The 26659-nt window shown below is 39.0% G+C and overlaps 1 protein-coding gene across 2 annotated transcripts in view; it reads left to right on the top strand.

Annotated features, from left to right (window-relative positions):
• The window catches only part of Zfc3h1 (zinc finger C3H1-type containing), a 54613-nt gene extending 44007 nt beyond the window's left edge, over positions 1 to 10606 (top strand). Inside the window, exons 25-35 of one of the 2 annotated variants that reach the window (XM_059245731.1) lie at positions 1313 to 1418; positions 1497 to 1695; positions 2573 to 2667; positions 5483 to 5593; positions 5857 to 5961; positions 6078 to 6243; positions 7199 to 7299; positions 8482 to 8583; positions 9234 to 9273; positions 9532 to 9594; positions 9725 to 10606. In XM_059245731.1, the coding sequence (XP_059101714.1) occupies positions 1313 to 1418; positions 1497 to 1695; positions 2573 to 2667; positions 5483 to 5593; positions 5857 to 5961; positions 6078 to 6243; positions 7199 to 7299; positions 8482 to 8583; positions 9234 to 9273; positions 9532 to 9594; positions 9725 to 9862 (1226 nt within the window). In that variant the 3' untranslated portion in view covers positions 9863 to 10606. Of the gene's footprint in view, positions 1 to 1312; positions 1419 to 1496; positions 1696 to 2572; positions 2668 to 5482; positions 5594 to 5856; positions 5962 to 6077; positions 6244 to 7198; positions 7300 to 8481; positions 8584 to 9233; positions 9274 to 9531 lie in introns of both variants that reach the window. The other variant, XM_059245730.1, reaches the window with a different exon arrangement.
• Positions 10607 to 26659: the final 16053 nt, after the last annotated feature.

Raw genomic sequence — 26659 nt, 5'->3', positions numbered from 1 at the left:
AGATCTATGCATTTGACATAATTATTAAGTCTATAAGACCATATATATAATGTATTAATATGTAGTGTGAATTGTATGCTACAGAGGAAAGAATCTGATATTTATAGAATTATTTGGTACAAGTCCTGAACTCAAGAGGGAGAGATTATTGTAGGTTTGCATGTTCAAGGAAGGTGTCTGAGAGGTGGAACTGAGCTTTGAAGCAAGAGAGGACTGAGATGTGCCCAAGGGACCTTCTCAAAGACTAGGCCTGTGCTTGTTTGTCTGTATTTCCTGAGCACTTTGGAGGAATTCCTAGGTAAGCACCTAGGAAGTCATTGAATAACCCAGTGAAGAAAGAGAAAAGGTTGTTCTGTTAGAGGAGCTAGGGAAATAAAAAGCAAGCTAATGAGAGTTTGTGTAATGAGTTTAAAGAGAATTTGAAGGAGAGTCCTTAGAAAAGAATTCTGCTAGGTAACGAAAAGATTAAACTTGATTAATGGGATGATGGTGAATTTTAAGACCTTTTGAAGTGTTACAGAGTTGATTGCTAAGAGATTCTTTAAGGAGAGAATGGTGGAAATTTTTACTGTATACAGGAAAACAAAGCAGAGTGAATTTCTGGGACTGAGGAGGTATAAGAAAAGTAACAGGGCCAGAGATGGTTCTGGAGAAAGGCACGGGCAGCCAAGACTGATGATGGTAGTCCATCTCAGGAGAGGCACACACACACACACACACACACACACACACACACACACACACGAGAGGGGAGACGGAGTACCTGCACCTAGTCTTCTGACCTCCCCAGGAGTGCTGTGGCACATGCTTGTGTTATGCAGAGTAACATTACCATTCCAGAAGAAGGTGCAGGCTCAGCTGAAGGACTAAGCTTAGGTTTTTGGTGGAAAAATAAGTCTTTTAAAAGTGAGGAAAAGTCTAGTTTAGGGAAGACATTGGGAGACTCCTCTCAAGTCATCAGAGAAAGATTAAAAGATAATTTTGTGGTTCTATTTTTGGAGTGAGTTTTAAGGAATTTATGATAGTTGCAGACACTAACAAGTAAAAATACGGCTTATTATGGGATCTCATATGAGACAGTTAGCTGTACTCTTAACAGGAAGTAAGGTAATATATAGTGATAGTAAGGTAATATATAGAGTTTAGTGATACCTGAAACACCTCATTTGGGTAAATGTCGGGGTCAAGTGGAGATGAAAAGGATGACAGGAGTAAAGGCTAGGGCTTCCCTTTTTCTTGGTCTCGTAGAGTTGTTATAACATAGTCAAATGATGACTGCGTGTTTGGTTCACTTTGTGATGTTCTGTGGTAGATGCAGTGAAAGCTTGTACAGATGAGAACCTTACCAGTGGGGAAAGAACAGAGGTCTGCCTTCCACTGTACACAAACATGATTGCGCTGCACCAGCTCCTCGAGAGGTAAGGCTCGATTAACAGACAACTCCGTTAAAAGTCAGTCTTGGCAGAAGTGTGTTCAGCCATCTTTCTTTTCTTAAGGTATGAGGCAGCAGTAGAGCTTTGCAAAAGCTTATTGGAATCATGCCCCACAAACTGCCAGCTACTGGAAACCCTTGCTGCTTTGTATTTGAAAACAGATCAGTATGACAAAGCCCAAATGGTATGGCTGACCGCATTTGAAAATAATCCCCAGAATGCAGAAATTTTTTATCATCTGTGCAAGTTTTTCATCTTGCAGGTAAAAATAACTCATGATTCTTAAAATACGATGTTTCTGTGTTTTGTATTCCTTCACCAATGACTTCCCCTGGAAATATATCCTTATTGGTCCTTCTGCCTTCTGTAGGTTAAACTAGATTTTCCTGGTTTGCTACAGCTTTACCACAGCATTTGCTCTAGTGCTTTGTGTCTGTGAACTCCTCAAAAGCACACACAGTTACTCATGTTTATACCCAAAGTATCCATTTCAGTTGTAAATGTGAGAGCTGCTTAAGACCTTAGTGGGTGAATTGGAGCCTGAGATAATATTAGATATGTTGTTTAATGGCTAGTTGATTTTAATTCAGGGGTGTTTTAAATTCATTTCTGTTGCTATGATTTTGTTAAAAAAGTGATAAAAGCAGCTTAGGGAAGACGGGTTATTTAGCTCATAGTTCCAGGTCAGGTCCATTATTTCAGCATGAGGAGTGTGAAGCATCTGGTCATACATTCACAGTCAGGAACAGAGACGGGGGAGTGCATGTGTGCCTGGTAGTGCTCACCTGCTGGCCATACTACAGAGTTAGTTCAGCATCCTCTGCCTTAAGATTGGTACCATCCACAGTGGACTGAGGCTTCCCATAGCAAGTTGCAACCAAGACCGTCCCCACAGGTTAACTGATCTGGACAGTCCCCCTGAGACTCCCTTCCCAGGTGGTTTTAGATTGTGTCAAGTTGACAATTAGAACCAGTCATCTCAAGACGTGAGAATGTGTCCTAAACTTACTCATTTTGTCCCCATCTGCCCAAGAAGTATAATTTCATCATGATTTTTCAAGAAAGGCTTTCAAACATTTTTATCAATTATTATAAGCCTGATATGTGTCATTCCTTTTTTTTTTTTTTTTTTTAAATAGAACCGAGGTGATAATCTTCTTCCATTTTTGCGGCAATTTATTGCATCCTTCTTTAAACCTGGGTTTGAGAAGTATAGTAACATGGATTTATTTCGGTAAGTTGTGCAAATTTTGATTTGTTGAGTGAGAGAGAATATAGGTCAGTGGAAAGATGTTTTTTTCTTGTTGGCTGATTGCATTTCAGGCTGATTATTTAGCAGTTGAATACCTGCTCACAGAACTGTTAGGAGACTTAGATAAACAGAATAATAAAAATGAAGGCAATATATAAAATGCTTTCTCATACAATGTAAGGCTTACTGTAACTTCTCCATTTAGCTTGTTAATATTTGATAACTGTGGTGCTTAATACTGTAGTAACTACGTGTCCTGAGATAATCTCATTGATTAAAAAATGTGTCTTACTTGCTGATTAACAATGGATCAAAAACAAAACTCTTAATTCTATACCTACTTCAGCCTCTGAAATGTTCTCTAAACAGCTTTAGAGGATTTTTTTCCTTACCCATCAGTTTCTCAGTAGCTCTGTATTTACTATTCTTGCTTGGCTGAGAGCTCTGTTCTAACATTTAAAGATATGTCAGATCATGAAAGGATGATTTTGTGGAAGACATTAAACTTTTCTTCCTTCCTCCTCTTTACTGCTTTGTAAGGGATCAGTACTGTTTTTGTTTTGTTTTGTTTCCTTGAACCAGAAAATGTTTGCATGAAAAAAATTCTTTGTTATATCCACATTAATATTTTAAATAGTTACAAGCAAAATGGTTTTAAATGTGAATTAACAAAAGAAAAATATAAGGAATTCAGAAGTTCCCCTCCTCCATGCCTTTTTTTTTTCCCTTTAAAATTAAATTGATTTCCAACTTTGGCAAAGGACTAATTCAAGGCCAAACAAAACCCTTTACAGACTTGTGTTCTGGTTTTCCCTTGGGCATGGCGGTAATTGGTTTAGATTAGAAGGGGATGATGCCAGATTTTGCCTTGGTAACTAATCAAAGGTCTTTAGATCTTCTTGAGGCTAGCTTAATTGAGCAGAATAAAAAATGGTAGCAATAAAAATTTGGAGCTAGATTGCCTCTAAATCATCTCATTGTTTTTTACTGAGACATCTTGCTTTATTAAATTCTTCTGTGAAATAATCATATATCACCAAGAATTAGGAAAAGACACCTGTACTTTTAAAAGTTCTTGTCTAAACAAGGATTAATTTAAGAAGCCTTTTGGCCAGGCATGGTGGCACACACTTGTGATCCAAGCACTTGAGAGACTAAGGTAGAAGGATGTGAGTTTAAGACCAGCCTGGGTTACATAGTGAGAAAACAAAAAGTCTTTTGAATCAAATATCAGGAGAATGCCATTGAATGAGGTAATTTTTGGCATTGCTATATTTATGTACACACACCTTATGTTTATATATAATTTTAAGCTTACATTATAATCAGTTAATTAGTAGAAATAAGTGTTCATAATATAGTCGAGATATAATTCTACCCCCCTCTGTTTGCTTGAGACAGAATTTCTCAGTAAGTATCCCTGGCTGTTCTCTACCTCTCTCTGTAGCCCAGGCTGGCCTCGAACTCACAGAGATCCACCTGCCTCTGCCTCCCGAGTGCTGGGATTAAAGGCGTGTGCCACCATCCAGCTTCAAAGAAAGAATTTTATGGGCAGAAATTATAAAGGGAAACATGTGGCACTGTAATATTTATTTACCTGGAAGTAAATTGATCAGCTTTTTCTTTGTGACATTTAATATAAAGATGACAAGCAGTATGAACTATTTCATTTATTTCATTTGTTTCAAATAAATTTAGAAAGTTAACTTAGTGTTTTCATTCACTTTGAGGAAGTTACCGTAGAGTTTATACAGTTTTATGTATTTTAGATTTGAAGTCAATGGAGGATTCTAAAATCCTTAGAAATCTAGTGGCTAACTTGGGGTAATAGAGCTGGCTGTGATAGTGTGGGATGATAACCCAACTTCCAGATGTCCTGTGTTGCTGCCTTCCCACAAGCTGGGCTAGCCTTTTAAAACTTTCCTCCTTGTAGTCCTTTTAAAATCTAATGCAGATGATTATAATAGATTGCCATTTCGAGATCAGAGGAATCTGAGACTCTGGGGTTACACATGAAGAGACTGAGATACATCAGAAGGAAAGCTGAAGTAGTGAAAGTCAAACTTCTTGTTCAAGTTTCTGAGAACCTGTAATATTCTATCTGTTTTTGAAAAGGGGCAGTATAATCTAGAGCATTTCTCTACTTTGTTTGATAATGGCTCTTTCTGATAGTAGGTAATATTTTATTTGTTATGTCTAACCTTTTGTGTGTGTGCGTGTGCGTGCGTGCGTGCGTGCGTGCGTGCGTGCGTGCGTGCGTGCGTGCGTGCGTGCGTGTGTGTGTGTGTGTGTGTAAGATTCAGATAGCGGGTTTTGTAAGCACTTTTCCCCCTTATAAGAATGTACAGATTTTGTGGAAATTTCAGAGACTTGGTAATCTTATTTGGTCTTTAATTTTGATTAGGTTCAATTAGATGATTTGTTTAATTTGGGGGATAGAATTACAAATTTATTTGGGGAGAGTTCATATTGATATAAAAGTAAAACTTTGAGTAAAGCCGGGCGGTGGTGGTGCACGCCTTTAATCCCAGCACTCGGGAGGCAGAGCCAGGTGGATCTCTGTGAGTTCGAGGCCAGCCTGGGCTACCAAGTGAGTTCCAGGAAAGGCGCAAAGCTACACAGAGAAACCCTGTCTCGAAAAAAAAAAAAAAACTTTGAGTAAGTATGATTTTAGAAAAGTTCATTATTTTGTAGAAATATTTCAATTACGTTGAAATTCAAGATTATCCATGTTTGTATTTTAATCCACGTGTGCCTAGGCATAATTTCATACAATGTAGGGATTTTCTTCTTGCAGATACCTCTTAAATATCCCAGGACCACTTGACATTCCAGCCTGTTTATGTAAAGGGAGTTTTGATGATGATGTATTTAACAACCAAGTCCCTTATCTGTGGCTGATTTACTGGTAAGACATTACCCACTGTGAAGAGGAACATTACCTCTTAAGCCTATCTTAATATTTATAACTGATGTTTATTACTGAATTATGGAGTATTAAAAAGTGTCACTGAAGCAAATTTAAAGAGATGCTAAGGCTGATTACTTACTCAAAGACACGAGCAAGTATACTTTACTGTAATAATATCTGTGATGTTTAAAGTGTCCATTGTCATTCCCTTACTAACAAAATCAAACTGTAAACATACGTGTTCTTCATTTCTTAAACAGTCTTTGTCATCCTCTTCAATCAAGTATTAAAGAGACAGTAGAAGCATATGAGGCAGCATTGGGGGTGGCCATGAGGTCTGATATAGTGCAGAAGATCTGGATGGAGTAAGTGTCCTCCTTTATGAATGGGATTTTCAGAACGGTCCTATGGTGGGAAAGGGTGGTGAGCTCTTGGTGAGTCGCCGGCTTACATGCTAAGTACAGTGTTTTTCTCTTGGCAGTTATCTTGTCTTTGCCAATAATAGAGCTGCTGGATCCAGAAACAAAGTCCAAGAATTCAAATTTTTTACTGACTTAGTGAATAGATGTTTGGTTACTGTCCCTGCCCGATACCCCATCCCTTTTAGCAGTGCTGATTACTGGTCCAACTATGAATTTCATAATCGGGTAAGAATTTGTATTTTTTTCTGTAGATGTTTGTATATAACAAAGAAAACTGAACATTGACAGCAAAGTAAAACTACTGTTTTACATCGGGAGCTTTTCCTTTGACCACTTTCCTAACATTCCCTGTCATTCCTGTCATCAGCTCTTCATACTTCCAAGTCTAGGAAGAGGGGCCCCGTCAGGCCCTGTAGAGTCAGCAAATGCAGCTACGGGATGTAACAAAGCTGCAAATGAGGTGCTGTTTACGTTTATAATAGTAAGACCTGATTAACATGCACCAACAATGCTATATTATAGGAACGAGGTGCTGTTTACACTTATAATAGTAAGACCTGATTAACGATGCACCAACAATGGTATATTATAGGAACGAGGTGCTGCTTACATTTATAGTAGTAAGACCTGATTAATGATGCACCAACAATGGTATATTATAGGTGATGAAGCAGAGTGCTTCATTCTCTTTCAGTCTCATTTCAGTCAATATAATGTAGCCAAAAGCCCCTACTTCTGAAGTTCAGATTAGATTTAGACCCCACCCCACAGGATGGTTCTGCACTAATCAGGATAACCAGGTACTGTGCGTAGTGCTTCTGTGCCATTCTTCATCCCAGGAACTAGAAACACTCCGTGGATATTAACTCACACATTTTCTCACAGGGGTTCCATGAGCAAGATGTGGCAAGTACACTTAGCCCTCTTGACTCCAGCAGTGCAGCAAGTAAAGGTAGACTCAGGACTGAACCCTCAGACTCCTGGCTCCTGTCAGTGCTTTGCCCTTGGCTCTCGTCCTCAGACCATAGTCTCTCACTTAGATTTAAAATGAATGGTAATTAATCACACGTTATAATTGGTTCATTTGTGTCTTCAAGACTCCCTTTTCATTAAAATGCATACAGTAACTGGATTCTGCCTTGTAGTCGCACACTCATTTCCCCTCCATCAACCTTTGCAGGTTATTTTCTTTTATTTGAGCTGTGTTCCAAAGACTCAGCACTCCAAAACCTTGGAACGGTTTTGCTCTGTTATGCCAACTAATTCTCGACTTGCACTGAGGTAAGAAAAATTTTGGTTTTCAGCTCGGTAGTATAGGCCCTTCATATGAAATTATTCTCGAAAACTTGGTATGTGTAGTTCTGCCCTTTCCTCATGGATATATATACTACTTTATCTCAGAATTGTCAAATCATATTTAGTTATTCATACAAAAGCCAATGTGAAAATCTGTTCATTTCAGAGAACTGTAGATTATAAATATACTATTTGTCATTAGCATATATATGCATTCTAAGCAGTAAATCTGTTACATGGTAGAAGAACATGAAGAGATTTTCATGGCAATTATTCAAATATTTAGCATGTAATGGAATCTTACAGATTGGTGACATAAAATCAAGATTCCTGAAATTAAGTCCTCACCCCTATTTAAGCACTGACCTGGGGTTTCCTGCATTCAGTTAGAGTAAGGGAATTTCGGAACACTCCCTTGTGCTTTATGTACTCTGTCAGGGTACGCAGTGGAGTACTTTACCCTGGCTGTGCTTGGCCGTCCACTTGTGCTGTCGTTTGCACGGTATTGGTTGTATCTCACCATAAAGCTGCTTTTATAGTTTACAAAATACCTCAAGTGTTCATTGGATATTCTCTTGTGGTTTAAAGTATATTCTCCATACTATGATGCATGTGATATATATAATATAACTCTGAGAAATAATCCAAAGGCTTAAGTTTGTAAGAAAATTAGCTATATTGTTCATGGCTAATAATTAAATTTCATGCCAACCATGTTAATCTTCAGAAACTAATGGTGGAAATTTGAATAAAGAAAATTATCTTTGATAAGCATGTTAAGTAGAAAATATGATTGTATCTAGTTTCTGTTATGATAAGCATTTTAGAACTTAAGTAGTTTAATTGTGGGTAAACCACACTCCTTTTGTTTTGGTACATTCTTCTATGGTTATCCCTGTTACCTCCCCCCACCGTGAGAATAAGAGCTTGACATTTAGCCGTTATATTTCCATTTTAGTCTCAGAAATATTCAATATGCTGTATGCTCTATGAAGGAAAAATATTTTTAAAAATTGCATTAGTGTATTGAGTTGAGGGATATGTGAATGTCCCTGATAGGATTTAACCTACCGACCTTTGTACTTTGTCATACATTCTGTTATAGAGCGCATTTGGGGTGCCCTATACTTTGAATGCTTTGTTCATTTTCTTGAATGTGCTTTACAGGCTACTTCAGCACGAATGGGAAGAAAGCAATGTTCAGATTCTGAAACTCCAAGCCAAGATGTTTACATATAATATCCCAACATGCCTGGCCACCTGGAAAATGTAATGCAACAATCATGTACATGTTTTTATAGCTATGCTTTTATTTGTAAGGGTTGCTCCAGACAGGTAAATCTGAAATAGCATCTTCCTCCCTTCTTCTCCTAGGCAGATCTAATGCAGAGTTGTTTGGGGCACTTGGTATAGTTTAATACCTAGAGTGAGTAAAATGCTTGTTAATAGCTGCTTCTACGATCTTAAAAAAAGTAATAATAATAATAATATCATTTTAATGAGTGAGAACATTTAGATAGCAATACAATATTGTTATCGAACAAGTAAATGTGTCTAACACTTTAGGACCATCTTTCAGTTGTAGGGTTTTCCCTGTTATAGGCTGGTTTCTTTCTTGTTTTAAAGATGTTAGTACCAGGTCTTTTTAAAACTAGTTTTCAGTTGTGTTTCTTTCCCCCCTCCCTCCCATGAATCTTATTCATGTTCAAAAACACTGGTCTGTTTATTCTTGTAAAGTTGATAAAAATTGTTGAATTTTTCTTTTCACTATAGGTTACTCTCCTTGGAAGTTTAGCCTGTTACTTTCAGGAAGTTTTGTACTCAGATTCCCACAATCAGTGTTCTACCAGTGATGGTGTTTCTTTTGTTTGAAGATATATACAAATTTTCCCCCTTTTCTATATCCTTTTTTCCCTTAGAGCCATTGCTGCTGAGATTGTTCTAAAGGGACAAAGAGAGGTAAGCCGTCCGTTATTGAATTATCAGATGGGCCACTTTTCCCTTTTAGCTGTTCTGCCCCTTTTGTTGGCCTCTCACTTTAAAAGGACTAAAGATAGAAGTTAACATTCAGAACTCTACTTGGAACCTCTAAAGCCCAAGACAAGTAGTTTTGACTTGAATGCTAGTGTACTGTAAAGTTCCGCCTTGACTTGGACAGGATTGGGAAGCTGTTGTCCATCGTGTGTTCTGATGACAGTGTGTCTGTCTATCTTATAGGTCCACCGTTTATATCAGAGAGCCTTACAGAAGTTACCTCTTTGTGCATCACTATGGAAAGATGTAATGCTTTTTATCTTTTATTTTATCTTGACGTTTTCCTATAAATTTTCTGCATGTGCCATATCCATTGATGTGGTAAATGCTCAAAATCTAGCTATCTCTTACTTCTATGCTTCCCTGTCTTTTACAGCAACTCTTGTTTGAAGCATCAGAAGGAGGTAAAACTGATAACCTGAGAAAACTAGTTTCCAAGTGCCAAGAGATTGGAGTCAGCCTAAATGAGCTCTTAAATTTAAACAGTAACAAAACAGAAAGCAAGAATCACTGAACACTGGGTGCAGTCAGTTCTAAGCCCTTATAATAATTGCCAAAATTATTTGAATGATTCTTCAAGATTAGGCTGATCCCTGGCTAAGGTCTGTGTAAGACAGACAAGCATTATTGATCATATCAAGTTCCCTACAATATCCTGTCCTTAAAACCGGAAGCAATGAACATGAATGACACTCTTGGAATGGATAAATGAACTTCCTGTTTGGCCTGTTTCTGGGCCCTGCCAGATTCTCTAACATCATGTACGTAAGTATAGCTCCTCAAAGCGACTGACGTTTCTTTTCATTTGATTTGTTTTGGTTTCGTTTTTTCCTTTCCCTACCTTTATGTTGTGCTACTCCTGATCCACTTGACACTCTCTGATGCCTGAGAGATTCTTGTTTGGGATTTAGTTTCCAGGGCCGTGTTTACAGTAAGGAGCAGGCAGCCCCTTTTAGTTCCTCCTCTTTAAACCTCTGAGATTCTTCCTTTCAGGGTTGCACACGTAAGCAGTCCATCTTAAGGAAAGTGTAACTGCCATGGCCACAAGTCTGCTAGTTGCACTTGAATGTTCTAGCAGGGTTGTTTATTGCCCTTCCTACGTTCTGGACTCCTTGCTGAGACTGTTTAACTTGAAGATTTAAAGAAACTATTGCAAATGCCAGTGCATCAGAACCTAAGAGTGGTCAAATATTATGTGCAATTTTTTTTGTAAAGAAAATTTAATTTATAATAAAGTTTAACAGTTTAAAGAAGTTAATATTTGAACTGCTTTGTATTGAAGTACTACTTTGTAGTATTAAATTGTTGACATACAAAATACTTTTAATATAAGTTAACTTTTGTAAAATGTTGCTGTCTTTATTCACTTCTCACTCTGGTGGGAAAAGGTTGAAGTAGGAGATAGGGATGCTTCCCATGAAACCACTGCTGTCTTCTGCAACTCTTTCCCATTCCCAACAACAAAACAAGACAAGACAGTGACCTCTTAATTAATGAAGATAGGTGTTCTGTTTTGAAGAACAGTGAGCAGATAGGCTTGCATTGCACTTCCGTTAAGCACTGTGTTCTCAAAAACATAGTTAATGTCGTTCAGTTGTAGTTTGAGTTAGCTACCTAGACACATGCTGGCTTCTGTTAAATATGCCATTGTAAAGAGAAGCTGCTTTTTGTTTGCTTTACTAGAATAGTTGTTTGCCTTGCTAGAATAGTTATTACCAGCACAGCGCTTTAAATGTAGCCTCAGAGCCAGCTGTGTGCAGCCTAACTGTGGGAGGCAGAGCAGCACTGCCTACATTACAGACAGATTGATACAGCCTTACGTTTGTGTAGTGCTTACTCAACATAGAAACTGTATTTTGAAGAATCACTATGTGCCTACAAGATGGCACACAATTTGCTAGCTAATACTGTTAGGCTAGGTCAAGATTGGAACCCTTTTGTCTAGTGTCTTTCATTTAACCAAACAACAAAACAGCAACTTTTGTTGTTGGTTTTTTAGTAAAGTCAAAGAAAATTGGTTAGAAGATAAAGATCCTAAAGGGGGGTATCCTTCCACTGTATGTATTTAAATATTTATTATTGCTCTGACTATTTGAAAATTATGGTTATGTGTTTAGCAAATTATTTTTCATCAGGATAAACTGTAGCCTGAGCAAAGCTGACAACTGGAGTTGATCCCCAAAACCCATAGAAAGGTGGAAGGAGAGAACCACGGACACAAGTACACGAAACTGTCTTCTGCTCTACATACATGAGTAGTGTGTACCTTTCTCCACCATCATGCACAATACCCTTTCCATCTGTTTCTCTACAATTTAATGGTTGTTATTGAACTATCTCAGTTTTTTAGAAGGGCCAAGTTAAGCTTTAAAAATTTTCTTAGCTTAATTTTATGTGTATGGGTGTTTTGTCCACATGTCTGTGCACAGTGTGCATACAGTGCCCTCAGAGGCCAGAAGAGGGCATTTGATATGGAGCTGGAAATATGGATGGTTATGAACCACCAAGTGGGTGCTGGGAATCAAATTCAGGTACCCTTTAAGAGCAGTGAGCACTCTTAACTGCTGATCCAGCTTTCCAGCTTCTGTATTTTTGTGGTTTATTTGTTTATTTTTATTTTGGTGTGTGTGTGTTTGTGTGTTAGTGGTTCTATGCACAGTAGCTATTTTCTGTACACACACATACCCATGTCTTTTGAATTGTTGCATGCAGAACTCTACTTAAGCTATGCATGAAATTCTGGATACCATCCTTGAAGGATGTACATGTATGTACATTGTAGCAACCTCAGGGTTTACCATTCACGTGCCATATAGGAATATCTGGTTCTTCTTTTTTTTTAATCAGTTGTCAAATTGCTAAACCATAAAGGTATCTATTATTGCCTCTTTTTCTCCCTGGTTTTAAAGACATAGTCTGTGTAGCCCAGGCTGGCCCGGAAGTCACTCCATACAACCAGGCTAGCCTCTCACCCTTGTGCCAGTTCTCCCACCTCTGCTTCCATGTGCTGTGATTGCAGGTGTGTGCTCCATGTCCCTCCTGATGGTGGCCTTTTTCCCCGTCACGCACAAACTCACTTTAGCATTTACATAGAGTAGTAAACACTCCTTAAGGATAAGGTTCCTAATATTTCAATATTCAGTTACTTTTTTTTTTTAATGAAATGCTTTCAGCAATAGCTAAATAAAATTTTAGGTTAAAATTGGATGACATGCTCTTATGATCAAATCTTTAGAGAGAGAGAGAGAGAAAGAGAAAAGGAAATCAGTGAGAACTACATTCTTCTACAACCTCTGCCTTGTCTGGAGAAAAACACAAAAGAGGCATTTTATATTGTGGGACTTTATCTGTGATAAAGGAAATGCAGTAGTAGATTACCTTGAATTTTTATGTTTTTTTCCTCATTTTAGAGAACAGCTTAATATTTTTATTTGTCTTTTAACGGAAAGTGGACCTTGTAACATTTTTTTCTCACTGGATTATCTAGGGCGGTTTGCTTTCAATGAAAGGGCATATAAACCCACATCATAAAGTAAGCAAGAATCTCCAGGTGCAACATCTAAGAGTTAGAGGCGCTCTGCAGACAGGCGATTGAGGCTGACAGCAGATCCAGAGGGACTTTAGTGGAGATTGTAATTCAAATATTTATTTAGGGCTCTGAGAAGGTAGGAGCATGTAGGTGGAATACAAAGCAGGGCCAGTTTTCCTTAACGTCTGCCTTCATATTTGTGTGTTAACAGTGAGAGGGGAATGGCAAGATACACACTCAATCACCTATAATGTTTGAGAAGTATGCCTACAAAGAACTCTCTCTCTTCTCTGTCTCACTCCTCTCTCTTTCCTTTGCTAACCTTCCCTCCCCTCCCATAGGCCACCCAAACATCCCTCTGCAAGCATTCTTGACTTGGACATTTCGCTGTGGAGAAGGGGGCAGTGAGCACTCATCAAGGGTTGACTGCCCACCCTTCCTCCCTTCCACCTTTCCCCACCACACACACAACTCTCCATAGGAATGACAGTACACTGCTCTGTTGAGTGTCTGCAGTCAGTGGGAGCAACTTTCAACTTCCTGATACCTTTGAGGTGGATGCACTGCTTCTACCTGTCCTTTACAGATAGTACAGTAGATGTGCTTTGTCTGTGCTGTTCATTTAATGACCCTTGAAAGAGGAAGGCCAGCCACAAGACCTTCAGAATCGTCTCAGAACAAAGTTGGGCATAGTTTCTTTCCAGAATCTTGTTTATGCTATGTGCTAAATTCAGAGACAAATAAAAATGTTCCCATATTTACAGTCTAACACAAGCAGAAAAGAATATGCCAGGGGGACATCCCAGAGCATCTCTGCACTTGATTTTGGGAGAGGCTTCCTGGGTGGAAGTCAGTTATACATCTCATGGAGGAGGAAGCATGAAAGCCAGTGTTACTTCAGGATATAATGTGCCATTAAAGCCTGAGTTGTAGGAGGGTTTGCATGTCTTCAGAAACATACACATTAAAAAACAAGCAAATAAAAAAAAAAAAAACAAAATCAACTGGCGACCATCTAGTGCCACACTGTACTCAGGAGGCTGAGGCAGGAGGATTGTGAGTTCCAGGCCATCCTGGGGTACATACATAGTAAGACCCATCTCAAAAAGAAGCAACATCTTAGAAGAGCTCCTTTGACAGTGTTTAGATTCATTTTCAACTTGTTACACATAACACGGAAGGTTATGGGTGTGGGAATGCCATGGTAGCCTAACTGCCAGAAGGTGTCCTCTTGTGGCACCCTGTGCTTAGAAAGTCCACCTGAATCTGACTGGAACCTTGGTAGGGAAAGGATGGCTGCAACTAAAGCTCCTACTTGCTTTATTCCTCCCACCCCCGATTCATTTATAGTGCATGAATAAATGCTACTGTCAGCATTGCTTAGTACATACAGCATGCAAAGCACTATTGCAGTCCACTGGAAGCCACACAGTTGTTTTCCATTAAGTCTTACGAGCCATGATTATTTATCTATAAAAAGAACTACCCAGAGTTGTTGTTACTTTTAAATGAGTTTTCCAAATGACATTTTAGCTCAGTATCAGACATGCCTTCAATCAGTTGGAAGCTAAATCCAGAAATAAAGTGTTTCTGTTGAAGAACAAAATCAGTTGCACAAGCTTAGAATTTGTGTCTTTATGGTTTCCCCAGCAAAACAGGTTCTGGACTGTCTGAGGTCAATATAACTGATATGTGAATGTAATCAGTGCTGGTGGGTCAGATATTTTCCTCCAGTTCAAAAACAAAACTTACTAAATAGAACATGTAGAATATATGAGTCAGTTATATTTTTAAAAAAATGTATGTGCCACTTGGCAAATAGTAAAGGCCATCCAAAGAATATAGAAATATATCTCTTTAAGGGCCATCTTCAGTGAGTTAAGTAAAAAGCCTAAGTCAAGATAAAGGAATTTTCATAATCAACTTTAAAGAGTTTATATTTCATTCTCCCTTTTAAGTTGGTAATCTGAAAGCTTCAAGGCTGATGATCAAGTCTGCTGAACAAAGGTGGCTTTACGTTATTGCTCGGTCAATTAAACAAGCTGAGTCATGCATGTATTCTTACTTAGTGAAGTCAGTCTTGTGAAGATGGCTAGCCCACAGCTTGGGGTTGCTGAGTGATAGATGACTGTTGCTCTGTTTACGTTAGTGGAGATAATCAGGGCATCTGCTGCTAAGGCTGAAACACTCAACCTGGCAAGTCATCAGTCAGGAGACTGCCTGGGGACAGAGTTGGCATATCACGCTGGCTTAGATGGAGATTCAGAGAAAGCTTCAGGGAAGTGCAGGGGTGGGGTGTGAAGCAATGAGATGGGGAAGCACCTACCGGAGCATCTAGGTATTAAATAGAACTGCCATCAGCCAGCTCTGCAAGGACAGCCTACTTCATTGCTGCTTGTTAATTAATTAATTGTTAGTTTCACACCCATATCTATAAGAAATGGAAAGGTATCTACTTACTTTAGGGGTGTTAAAGGTCATATAATAGAAGTCATCTTTAAAACACCTAAAGCACAAATAGTAGTTTGAATGGGCAGGAACACTATAAAGTAACAGTTTGCTTTCCATGGTGTAGTTTCATTACTCTCAGTGACAAACGTGATCTACTAGGGCTTAGGTGTGATTTAGTTGCTCCGAGAAATACATTGGGGTGTGGAATACGGCTCAGTGTAGAACACTTGCCTAACTTACTTGAAGCCCTGGGTTTTACCTCCAGCATTGCAAAGCAGCAGCTAGAAACCTGTGCAAACATCTATTAAAGATGCTTGTGACCTTGGGTTATCATCTGAATTATCAGTGTGATGACTAGGCTGGTTTTTGTAGTATAATAGAGGATTGAGGCCTTTTAATTCAATACTCAATAATGACTTTAGCCAATCAAACCACTTTACGCTTTATTGGCATTGCCTATGAAAGGCACGGCAGGATTGACCAATTAATCTTACTTACAAGCAAAAATCTTGAAATGACCTCATCAGACAAGAAGCTTATATAAAGCTTGTATTGAAGGCATATTTAAGAAAAATACCACCCCACCCCCCAAACCCAGCTGAAACTATTCCCAAAGAGCCACCAAATACGGTTAGTATAGTCTTGCACATGGGTACATGGCCAAAAGGCTGAAATGGGGGAATGAAATGAAACCTTAGGATCCATCCAAGCACCATGGGGGCACTACTAGTTGAGTCAACATGGAAGCTGGGGGCCTTCCACTTCCTGAGAACACTGGACAAAGGTGAGTGCAAAACTCCATCACTGGGAGTTGGTCCTGATGGTTCTAAATTGCTTCCCTAAGCCGTCCTTTCTCACATTTGGTTTAGCAGGTAAGAAAAATGCGGGAGGTATAACAAGCCCTGTCCCGAGCGTTTCACAGAAGTTCCACCACTTCCACTTTTTCCCTCTTACTCAGAAAAAAATCCCTGGGCTGCTGCTGAGGGAGCTGCACATATGCTCTTAGGTGCTATGAAGACAACAAAAACCCAAGTATGAAGAGCGCATGTTTGGAGTACCTCTACCGTATCACTGTTACCATGTCACCATCAATAAAAAGAGTGTAGTAAAGTTAATAGCTGTAAAAACAGTGAACTAATAGAATCCCTTCGTTTACAGTTTTCTGTAATTCATTAGTTTGGAACAAGAGAGGTGAAAACATGAATTTCAAACTTAGGTGGTCATAGGGTATTTAATAAGAATGCTTGTGGTTTTACCTGGTTCCATGTGCTGAGGTTAAAATTCTCACAGCCATATACATACTGTAATCTCCATTTACAAATGCAAATTCAATAACAAGAAAATTTAAATAATCCAAATCGCAAAGGTAGCAAATTAGGAGCCTAAGGTAACTTAGTGAATTTGATGCACTGACACTCGTCCTGAGACCCTTGAAGGAATTACTGAGAGACTTTTACGTTCTTAGCAAGCTGGTTGACAGTCTAGAACTCTGGTAGCTGCCTCAACACAGCACAGTTAGAGCCTTCCAGGAGAAGCAGCAGAATTGAGGTGACAATTCAGGGTGACACTTGAATTCCAAGCTGAAACACCCCTAGATTTTAATATTCTTGGGGGGGTTTCTTCAAATTGAATCCCTTTTTCTAACCAAATTTCTGAGATTCGGTGTTTCTTTTGTCCTCTGAAAATATAGTGGTTAACTATTTCGCTACAATTGTGGGACGGCTTGAAGAATGTAACATTGAGGACAGAAAATGAAATACATTCTCAATACCACATGAAGTGTTTGAAGTCAAAATTACATTGAACTTGAGAAGTATGTAAGGATGGGAAACAAGTACATGTTTAGATATGTGAGAGGCTAAGACCGAAAAGGCTCATCTTGGGCTCTAGCTATGACAGTGGAGGAGGAGCAGAGCCTGTGTGGAGAGAAGGGAACGGAAACAAAGATGTGCAGGTTACATATTCCTCTTCAAGTTAGCAGCGGAGCTATGGGTCGACGCAGGAGTGGTGGATTTTCATCTCAATTGAATGTGGGAGCTGAGTGTGGAAACACCTATTTGGTCAAGGCTGCCTTTTCATTCCAAACAAAAACTATGCAGCGCTGTCCCAGCTTTCCTGAAATTTGTGACTGTATTGGAAAATGGGAAAGGTGGTTTACTTGGGTGAGCAAACATTCTTCTAAACAGGCCATATCTGCTGGGCATTCTCATCTCAAAACTTGGAGTAAAAAAAAAAAATCTAGAGCCAAAGAACTAATAAATGATGAGTATAGCCAAATATTGAGAAATCCTCTGTGACTACTGACATTAGGCCTGAAAATAGTGAAACAAGCGTCTATTCTTGGGTACCATTTCTCTTTGAAGGATGATGAGGCTGCATCTTTTGGCCTTAGTTGACAGTGCCTACTTCTTAACCACCTTGGTATAGCTTTACCTGTGTAGTCGGCCACACTAAACCAGACATATCAACTGCATTTCCCATCACAACCCTCTTATGACAGTTATGTGGAGTTGTTCATCTCCATTGGATTTTGGCAGGGATAGATACTTGTAGTTACATGTGAAGAAAACTTAAAAAATTTTTTATACTACCAAGGAATTCAAGGGAAACTGACTATTCCAGAGATTTAAATGGGCAAAAATCAGCTACACAATCTTTTCCTAATTATTGTCACAAAGCAATGTATGGAGAATTCTTATTTTTTCCTTTGAGAGTTAAAAGCATGGACTAAGAGACAGTGACAGTTGTTCCAGTTTAGATCAAAGGCCCCTCTGTGTCCCAGAGGGCCAATTCTACTCTTGTTAGAACAAAGACCTTGAGTAGAAAGTCAAGTTTTTGTGTTTTTCCTTCTTTTTTACAGGCCATTTCCTTATTGTTGCTTCAAATAAACCTCTCTGTGATTAACAAGTTTTGAGTAAAATATCATGCAAGTTAGTTTGCTAACTGTGAAATAGAGATTTAAAATTTGTTTCATTGCATGAAAAGCAGATAAAACAGCAACCCCTCCCCCCAGGCAAAGCTTCTGTCATTACATGTTTTACTTATTTACATTCTTTTATACAGCTAATCCTTTGGGGGCTGCTATATCAAACAAACCGTGGCTTATAGACAATATTTTTTACAATTCAGGAAGCCTGAAGCCTGAACTGGAAGAAATGTTACAGTTAAGAAAATGGCGATATGGTGTCTGCTGTGAGCCAGGTCTTTATAGACAGCACCTTCTCGCTATGCCCTCATACAGTGGAGAACTAACAAGCCACCTGGGTTCTCTTTATATCAGGACACTAATCCCAGTCATGAGGGGCAGAGCCTCCTGAAACTGCTAATACCTAATACTGTTGACAGCATCTGCTTTTTGAAGAGGGCAGGAAATAGCAGTTGGACAGGGAACTTCGTTGGTCGATGTAGTGTCATGTGGATAGGCCATCAGTACCATGTTGTAGAGCTCATGGCCTATTTTACACCCTGAAGAAAGGTAAATAGAATTGCCCAAGCACACTACTACTAAGGACTGGAGTTTGCATGTGAATTTAGGCTCCCTGGCTTCACAATCTGTGTTCACTATGTTATAAACCACTCCATGAGTGTTTACTGAATAATCTCATTACTCTAAATGTGTGCTACATAAATTCTTTGTAGTCAAGTGTAACGTGGACAGAGTTATGTTTTAGAAATCCTGTAGTCAATACATAAGCCATCATTCCCTACCAGTTTTCTTTTTGGAAACTACAATTTCTCCTGTTTTCCCCGTTACTCCTGTTTTTCTTTACTAAGTGACACCTTTTCTTTTCCTGTTCTCGGTTGTCCTAAGAATGATAGCCCAGTTCCTCTTTAGACTTTAGGTCCCGTACGTGGTCAACTGCACTGGCTCTCAGATGTTAGCCTATATCAGAATCACCCTCATAGCCCAGTAAAACAGATTGCTAAATGCTACTTCTCAAATTTCAGATTTGTAGGACTGGGTGAGGCCTGACAGCCAACTCTCAGGGACCGTTCTTTCAAAAGTGTTGGTGGAGCTGTTAGCAGAAATGTGTCCAGGACTCATCACCTCTATTTCTCATGCAAGTTTAATCCTCTACCTTGCCTCCAAAATAAACACGATAATGAGATCTATCTTATAGGCTATCCTAATTAAATGACGTATTATACATAAAGATGCCAACACACAAGATCAAGCTCACATAATAATCATTACTATGGGCTGCCTATCCTAGACAAACACACCTGAGGTATATTTAATTAAATAGCTACTCACAATAGAAAGTTATTCATTCTTCATGCTTCTCATTAGATGGAGCTGTGTTTGTGTCGTGATTCTGGCTTCTCACAATGGTTTTCCTAGGGGAGCTTCTCCAGTGTGATGTGATTGGACACTCGGATAGACTGTTGGCTTACATGGGCCGAGATGCTCCTCTTTTGACCATTTAAATTGAGTTTTTAGGTTTATGTGTGTATATTTAAGTGTGTGCATTCATGTGGAGACCAGAAGACAATCTTGTGTGTCATCCTTAGAAACACTATTTCCAGACATCAAACAGGCCAAAAAGAATAACCGAATATTGAGGGAATAGGAATTTTAGAAACTCTACTCATAAAGCTTTTCGGCTTCTGCTACACTTTTTGTTGGATTTTGCTTGTCTGCAACAGATCCTCACTCTGAAGATCAAGCTGGCCTCTAACTCAAAACAATCCCCCTGCCTCAGCCTCCTCAGCACTGAGTTTACTTGCCATGTTAGTCTTTTCTCAACAGGTGACATTTTGTTTCCTTCCCAAAATGTGTCAATAGACACAGTTTTGCTTCCTGCGCTGTCAGGGACAGTCAAAATACAATTTGAAAATTTTCACTTCAAGTCCCTTCTCATCATGATACTAGGGAGTGTTTCAAGTCCATTCTCAGATGAGTGTCTTTAATTTGAAATTTTGGGAAAACGAATTTAATAGTTCTAGTTGAGTCAAATGCACAGGAGAGTTAACGTGATCTGTGACGGGAAAGTATCTGCAAAATATGGGGCCGCGGGCTAGACAGAAAAAATTGCCTGAGAGCAGCAGTTTTTAACCTGTGGGTCATGACCCCTTGGAGGGCCGAAAAACCTTTCACAGCGTTCGCCTAAGACCATGGGAAATATCAGATATATACACTACGACTCATAACAGTAGCAAAGTTACAGTTTCGAAGTAGCAACGAAAATAATTTTATGGTTGAGAGGGCTACCACAATATGAGAAACTGTATTAGAAGGTTGCAGCCTTAGGAAGGATGAGAACCACTGGATTAGAGGGTTTGGCCTGATAAAGCAATCCGTTGATAGGAGGCTAGAAACAAAACAAAGAAATGTACTTCCCACAGTTCTGGAAGCTGGAAGTTGAAAACCAACTTGAGATCAAAGAGTTGATGTCTAGGGAAGGCCTGTGCTGGGGCAAGAGAGATAAGCAGATCGCCGGGGCTTGCGGGCCGATCCTCCTCGTGTGCCTGCATGATAAATTCCGGACCAGTGAAAGACCTCAGCTGAGAGGAAAACAAAGGATCCTAGAGAAGGCTCAGCAGGTAAAGGCACCATGTACCCGTGTCTGATGAGTGAGTTCCATCCTGGAATCCACATGATGAAAAGAAAGACTTGACTTCCACAAGTAGTCCATCCTCTCTCCTCCACATACATTTAAAGAAGAGTGGACAGCGCGCGCGTGCGTGCATACACACACACACACACACACACACACACACACACACACACACATACACACACACACCCCAACCACAAGAAATGGGGTGGGAGGAAGGGGGTCCAGTAAGATGATTCTGTGGGTCAAAGTGATTACCATGCAAGCCTGACAGTCTAAGTTCGATCCTGGGACCCCACGTAAGGAACCTAACGCAGCCGGGCGGCGGTGGCTCACGCCTTTAATCCCAGCACGCGGGAAAAGAACCCAATGCAGGGCACGCATCTGTAATCTCAGCATTCCTGTGGCAAGATGGGACGGGGAGACAGGAAAAAAGCCCAGAAGCCCATCTCAGGAAAGCTAGCCTGGAGGACACAGTGCAGCTCCGATAAGAGACATCCTGCCTTAAGGTGGCAGGGGAGAACGGATATGGAAAGACGGCTTTAGAACTCACATGTGCACGATGGTGTGCGCACACATGCGCGCGCGCACACACATACACACACACACACACACACACACACACACACACACACACACCCTTAAAAATTGGAAGAAGGGGGCAGAAAGTGGTGAGAGACAAGGACTTTTTAAGCAGCTGCCGAGGAAATATTTTGTAGTCTCTTGGCTTTGCTTTGTCACCTTTCTGTCCGCTATTTCTGCTTTTTGAGTCGTGACTCGGGTTACTTGACTTTCATCTGCCTTTCTTACTACTGGAGAGTCAGCAACACAAAGCAGAATCAGACTGTGCTACTTCCTGCAGAGAGTCATCATCTAAATCGGGAGTTTGAGGGGAAAGATCAGAGCTGGTCAAAGACTGGGAAATTGCAGGACAGACCTTGAACTCTACAGCAGGTCCCTGATTCCTTGAATTAAATTTTAAGTCTATCCTTCACCACACTGAGTAGACTGACTTCCCACTGCTTGTGACCCAGAACTGTGCCCTCCATTTACAGGACATGGATTTGGTGACTGAATGTTCCAGGGAGCTTTTATTTTGGGTATGTGGGGTGTTCACTGATGGCTTCCTGGTTTCGTTTCTTTTCTTTCTTTTTTTTTCCTTTTTGTTTTTTTTTTTGTTTTTTGTTTTTTGTTTTTTGTTTTTTGTTTTTTGAGACAGAGTTTCTCTGTGTAGATTTGGAACCTGTCCTGGAACTCGCTCTGCAGACCAGGCTGGCCTCAAACTCACAGAGATCCGCCTGCCTCTGCCTCCCGAGTGCTGGGATTAAAGGCATGAGCCACCACCGCCCGGCTGGCTTCCTGTTTTCTGAATAAATACGCCAGTTTCCTCCATGGTGCTTTCCAGGAGCAAGAGAAACAAGTGTTCTTCCCCTGGAAACCTCACCCCCTCTCGCTACGTCTCTGACGTCTGTGGGGACTCCAAATTAAATACACACATCCAAGATTTCAGATCTGGCATCCACACACAAGAGAAAGCATGCAGTGATTACCTTTCCAAGTCTTGGTTACCTCACTCCGAACCAAGGTTTCCAGCTCCATTTATTAACTAACAAGTTTATAATTTCTTTAGTCGGATAGTATTTCACCATGTATGTGTTTCACATTTTTTTAAAAAAAAAAAATCTCCTCAGCTGTTAATGGACATCTAGACTATTACAGTTTCTGATTATTGTGAATAAGGCAGCAGTGACCATGAATGAGCAAGTGTATCTGTCCTTTGGGAATATGCTCAGGGTGGTACAGCTAGGTTTTATAATAGATCTGTTTCTAGCTTTTTGAGGAACTCCCACACTGATTTCCATAGTGGCTGCACTGTTATACTTCCACCAACAGTAAATACACGAAGTATTTCCCTTTCCCCATATCCATAGCAGCATTTATTGTCTTTTTTTTTTTTTTTTTAAATCTTAGCCATTTTGACTGGGGAAGAGGAAATCATCTCTAAGTAGTTTTAATTTGCATTGATAACTAAGAACATTGAACATTCTAAAAATCATTTTAAATCCATTTTATTTCTTCTTTTAAAAATTCTCTTAAAAATCGGATTATTTCTTTTCTTGGTGTTGAGATGTTGTTCATTGTCTATTATAAATGTTACTCCTGTCAGATGTATAGATGGTAAGAATTTTTTTCCTTATCCTACAGGCTGTCTATTCACTTGAATGACGTCTTCCCTTGCTGTACAGGAGCCTCTGTGTGTGTGTGTGTGTGTGTGTGTGTGTGTGTGTGTGTTTCCATTTGTCAATTGTTGGTCTTAGTGCCTGCACTATTGGGGTCCTGTTCAGAAAGTCCTTTCCTGTGTTCACAAATTGATGTGCATTCCCTACCTGCTAACACAGTTGTTCTGAACCTGTGGGTCGTGACCCCTTTGGGGATGAATGACCCTTTCACAAGGTTTGCCTAAGACCATTAGAAAACACAGATTTACTTTACAATTCATAACAGTAGAAAGATTACAATTATGAAGTAGCAATGAAAATAATTGTATGATTGGGGGTCACCACAACATAAGGAACTGTATTGTGGCATTTAGGAAGGTTGAGAATCACTCTTCTATCTTCAAGGTGTTAGGTCTTCTGTTGAGGTCCTTGATTCATTTGGAGTTGAGTTTTGTTCAGGGTGCAAGATAAAGATCTAGTTTCATTCTTCTACATGTAGCTATCCAGTTTGACTAGGATTATTTAAGGTTGCCTTTTCTTCAATGTGTATTTTTAACTTCCTTCTTTAAAAAAAAAAATCAAGTAGCTGTGGGAGCGTGGGCTTTTATCCAGGTCCTCAGTTCTATCTCATTGATCACTGTGTCTGCTTTATGAAAATGCCATGCTGTTTTTGTTACTGTAGCTCTACAGTATAACTTAAATTAGGGATGGTGATAACTCAGCAGTTTTTTAAATTGTTTACCATTGTTTTGTTTGCCCTGGATCTTTTATGTTTCCATATGAATTTTAAGATTATTTTCTTTAATTCATGTGAAAAATTGTCTTGCAATTTTGGTGGGGATTACATTGAATTTATAGGTTGCTTTTAGTAGGATGAGCATTTTTACAATATCCATAAGCATGGAGGTCTTTCTATTTTCTGATATCTTCTTTATTTATTTCTTCAGTGTCTTAATTATGATTTCCATTGTACAAACCTTTCACTTCCTTGATTAAATTTATTCCAATATATATATACTGAGACAGGGTCTCACTGTGTAGCTCTGGCTGTTCGGGAACTTGCTGTGTAGACTAGGCTGGCCCCAAATCACAGAGATATAACTACTTCTGCTTCCTTAGTGCTGGGATTAAAAGTGTGCACCACCATGGCCAGCTATTTATTTATTTTTTGAGGCTATTGTGAGTGGTATTATTTGTCTGTTTTTTTTTTTATATGTTTGTTGTTGGTGAATAGGAATCTACTGATTTTTGTGTGATAAATTTGTATTCCACTGCTTTGCTCAAAGTGTTTATCAGCTGCAGAATTTTTCTGGTGCAGTCTTTAGGGTCTTTTATGTGCACAGTCATATGATCGGCAATTAAAAATACTTTGATTTCTTCTTTTCCTATCTGTATCCTCTTTGTTTCCTTCTAATGTTACTGTAGCTAAGACTTTAAGGACTATATTGAACAGGAGTGGAGCAATCAGACATCTTATCTTGTTCCCAATTTTAGTGAAAATGCTTAAGTTTTTCCTTCATTTAACATGATTTTGGGGTGTGGCTTGTTGTACATTTGCCTTTATTATGTTGCAGTATGTTGCCTGTATACTTTCTGTAGTTTCTATTGCTGATGAAATCTAGTTTTACTTCCACCGTGGACAGATAGAATAAGAGGTATTATTTCAATATTTTCCTATATTTATTGAATTATTGTTTTGGGTCCTAATATGCAGTCAATTTTAGAGAAAGTTACATGGGTTGTGGAAGAATCGTATATTCTTTAGTGTTTGTGTGGAATGTTTTGTAGATGTCTGTTAGGTTCATTTGATTTATGATGTCACTTAACTCTTATTCTTTAGTTAGATTTTTATGCAGATGATCTGTCTGTGGTGAGATTGGGGTATTAAAGTTACCCATTGTCACCATGTTGGGGGTAAATCTGTTGTTTCAGATCTAATAGTATTTCTTTTATGATATTGTGTTATACCTGTGTTTGGTGCACACAAATTTAAAGTTTCATTGCCTTGGTGGATTTTTTCCTTTAATGAATATGTAGTGGTGCTCCTTATCACTTCTGATTAGTCCGGGTCTGAGGTTTATTTTGTCAGATATTAGTATACCTAAACCTGATCGTTTCTTGGTTTCATTTACTACAATCCTTTTTTCCATCTTCACTCTATGGTGGTGTCTATTATTGTTTGTGAGGTGTGTGGTTTTTTTTTTTTTTTTTTTTTTTTTTGAGACAGGAAAAAAAAATTCCTCTAATCCCATCTAGTAATCTGCTTCTCCTTACCAGGGAATTGAGACTAGTGATACTAAGAGTTGTTATCGAATGATTTATAGTCATCCCTGCCATTTTTTTTATTGTTTTTAGACCTCTTTTCTTCTGGAATTGTTTGCTTTTTCCCTATAAAGTCTTGGGCGTGTTTGTCCTTGTTTTCAGACTCATGCACTCTTTTTGGTAGTCTCCTTAGAGCTGGCTTTGTGCTAAAAAAAAAAAAATCCTTTAATATTGTTTTTATCATGAATGCTTTTATTTATCTATTTTTTTTTAATTAAAGGGTCTCACTACGTAGGCCTGGCTGGCCAGGGACTTGTTATGTAGACCAGGCTATCCTTGAAATCATAACAGTCTGCTGGCCTTCAGCCTCCCAAGTGCTGAAAGTAGAGATGTGTGTCATGGTACCCAGCTCACTTGGAGGTTTTTTTTTTCCCTCTTCTATAATTTTAATGAATAATTTCGCTACATGTATTAGTCGGGGTTGACAGTATATGGGCCATTCTGAACTTGGAGTATAATCTTTCCACACCATTCTGGCTTGAAAAGATTTTGTCAAATAATCAAGCATTATTCTGATGGGCTACCATTATAAGTGACTTGCGTTGTCACTTTTGCGGCTTTAAATACTCCTTTTATTCTGTGTTTTTAGTACTTCAACGTCATGAGGAGTGTCTTTCCTGGGCTTGCCTATTTGGAGTTTGATAGGCCTGGTTTTTACCTGGATGACCATCTTTTCCTCTGGGTCTGGGAAATTTTCTTGTATGCGTCTGATGAAAATATTCTCTATGATTTTACTACAATATTCTTTTCCCCCACTATGTCCATAATTCAAAGATTAGGTCTTTTCATGGTGTCCCCAGATTCTCCCATTTTTTTTCATGTATTTTTTTAAAAATATCATTGAATTTTACTGAGTGGTCCAATTCCTTTTCTTCTAGCTCTAACTCTTTTTCCAGCATGACCCGTTCTATGGATGAGGCTTTCTACTGAGGTTTTTACATGGTGTATGTATGAGTTTTTCACTTCTAGCATCATTTGGGTGTGGGTTTTCTTCAGCAATTCTATCTACTGACTTCTTTTTTCATGACTTGTATCGACTTTCTTATTTCACTCATCTCTTTGTTTTCTTTCGTCTTTTGAGTTGTTTGAACATTTTTATAATCTTTCCTTGGGATCCATTGGAAGTTCTCTCAGTTTCTTTTGATTAGGTGCATTATTTTATGGGATTACTAATTTCTGGAATAATCACATTGTCTCTGGTTTTTTTTATGCTGTTTCTGTTTCTGCAATAG

This window comes from Peromyscus eremicus, chromosome 18 (assembly GCF_949786415.1).
Source record: "Peromyscus eremicus chromosome 18, PerEre_H2_v1, whole genome shotgun sequence".
Taxonomy (NCBI): Eukaryota; Metazoa; Chordata; class Mammalia; order Rodentia; family Cricetidae; genus Peromyscus; species Peromyscus eremicus.
Note: the sequence above shows the minus strand (reverse complement) of the source record. Positions and strands in the feature narration are given on the sequence as shown.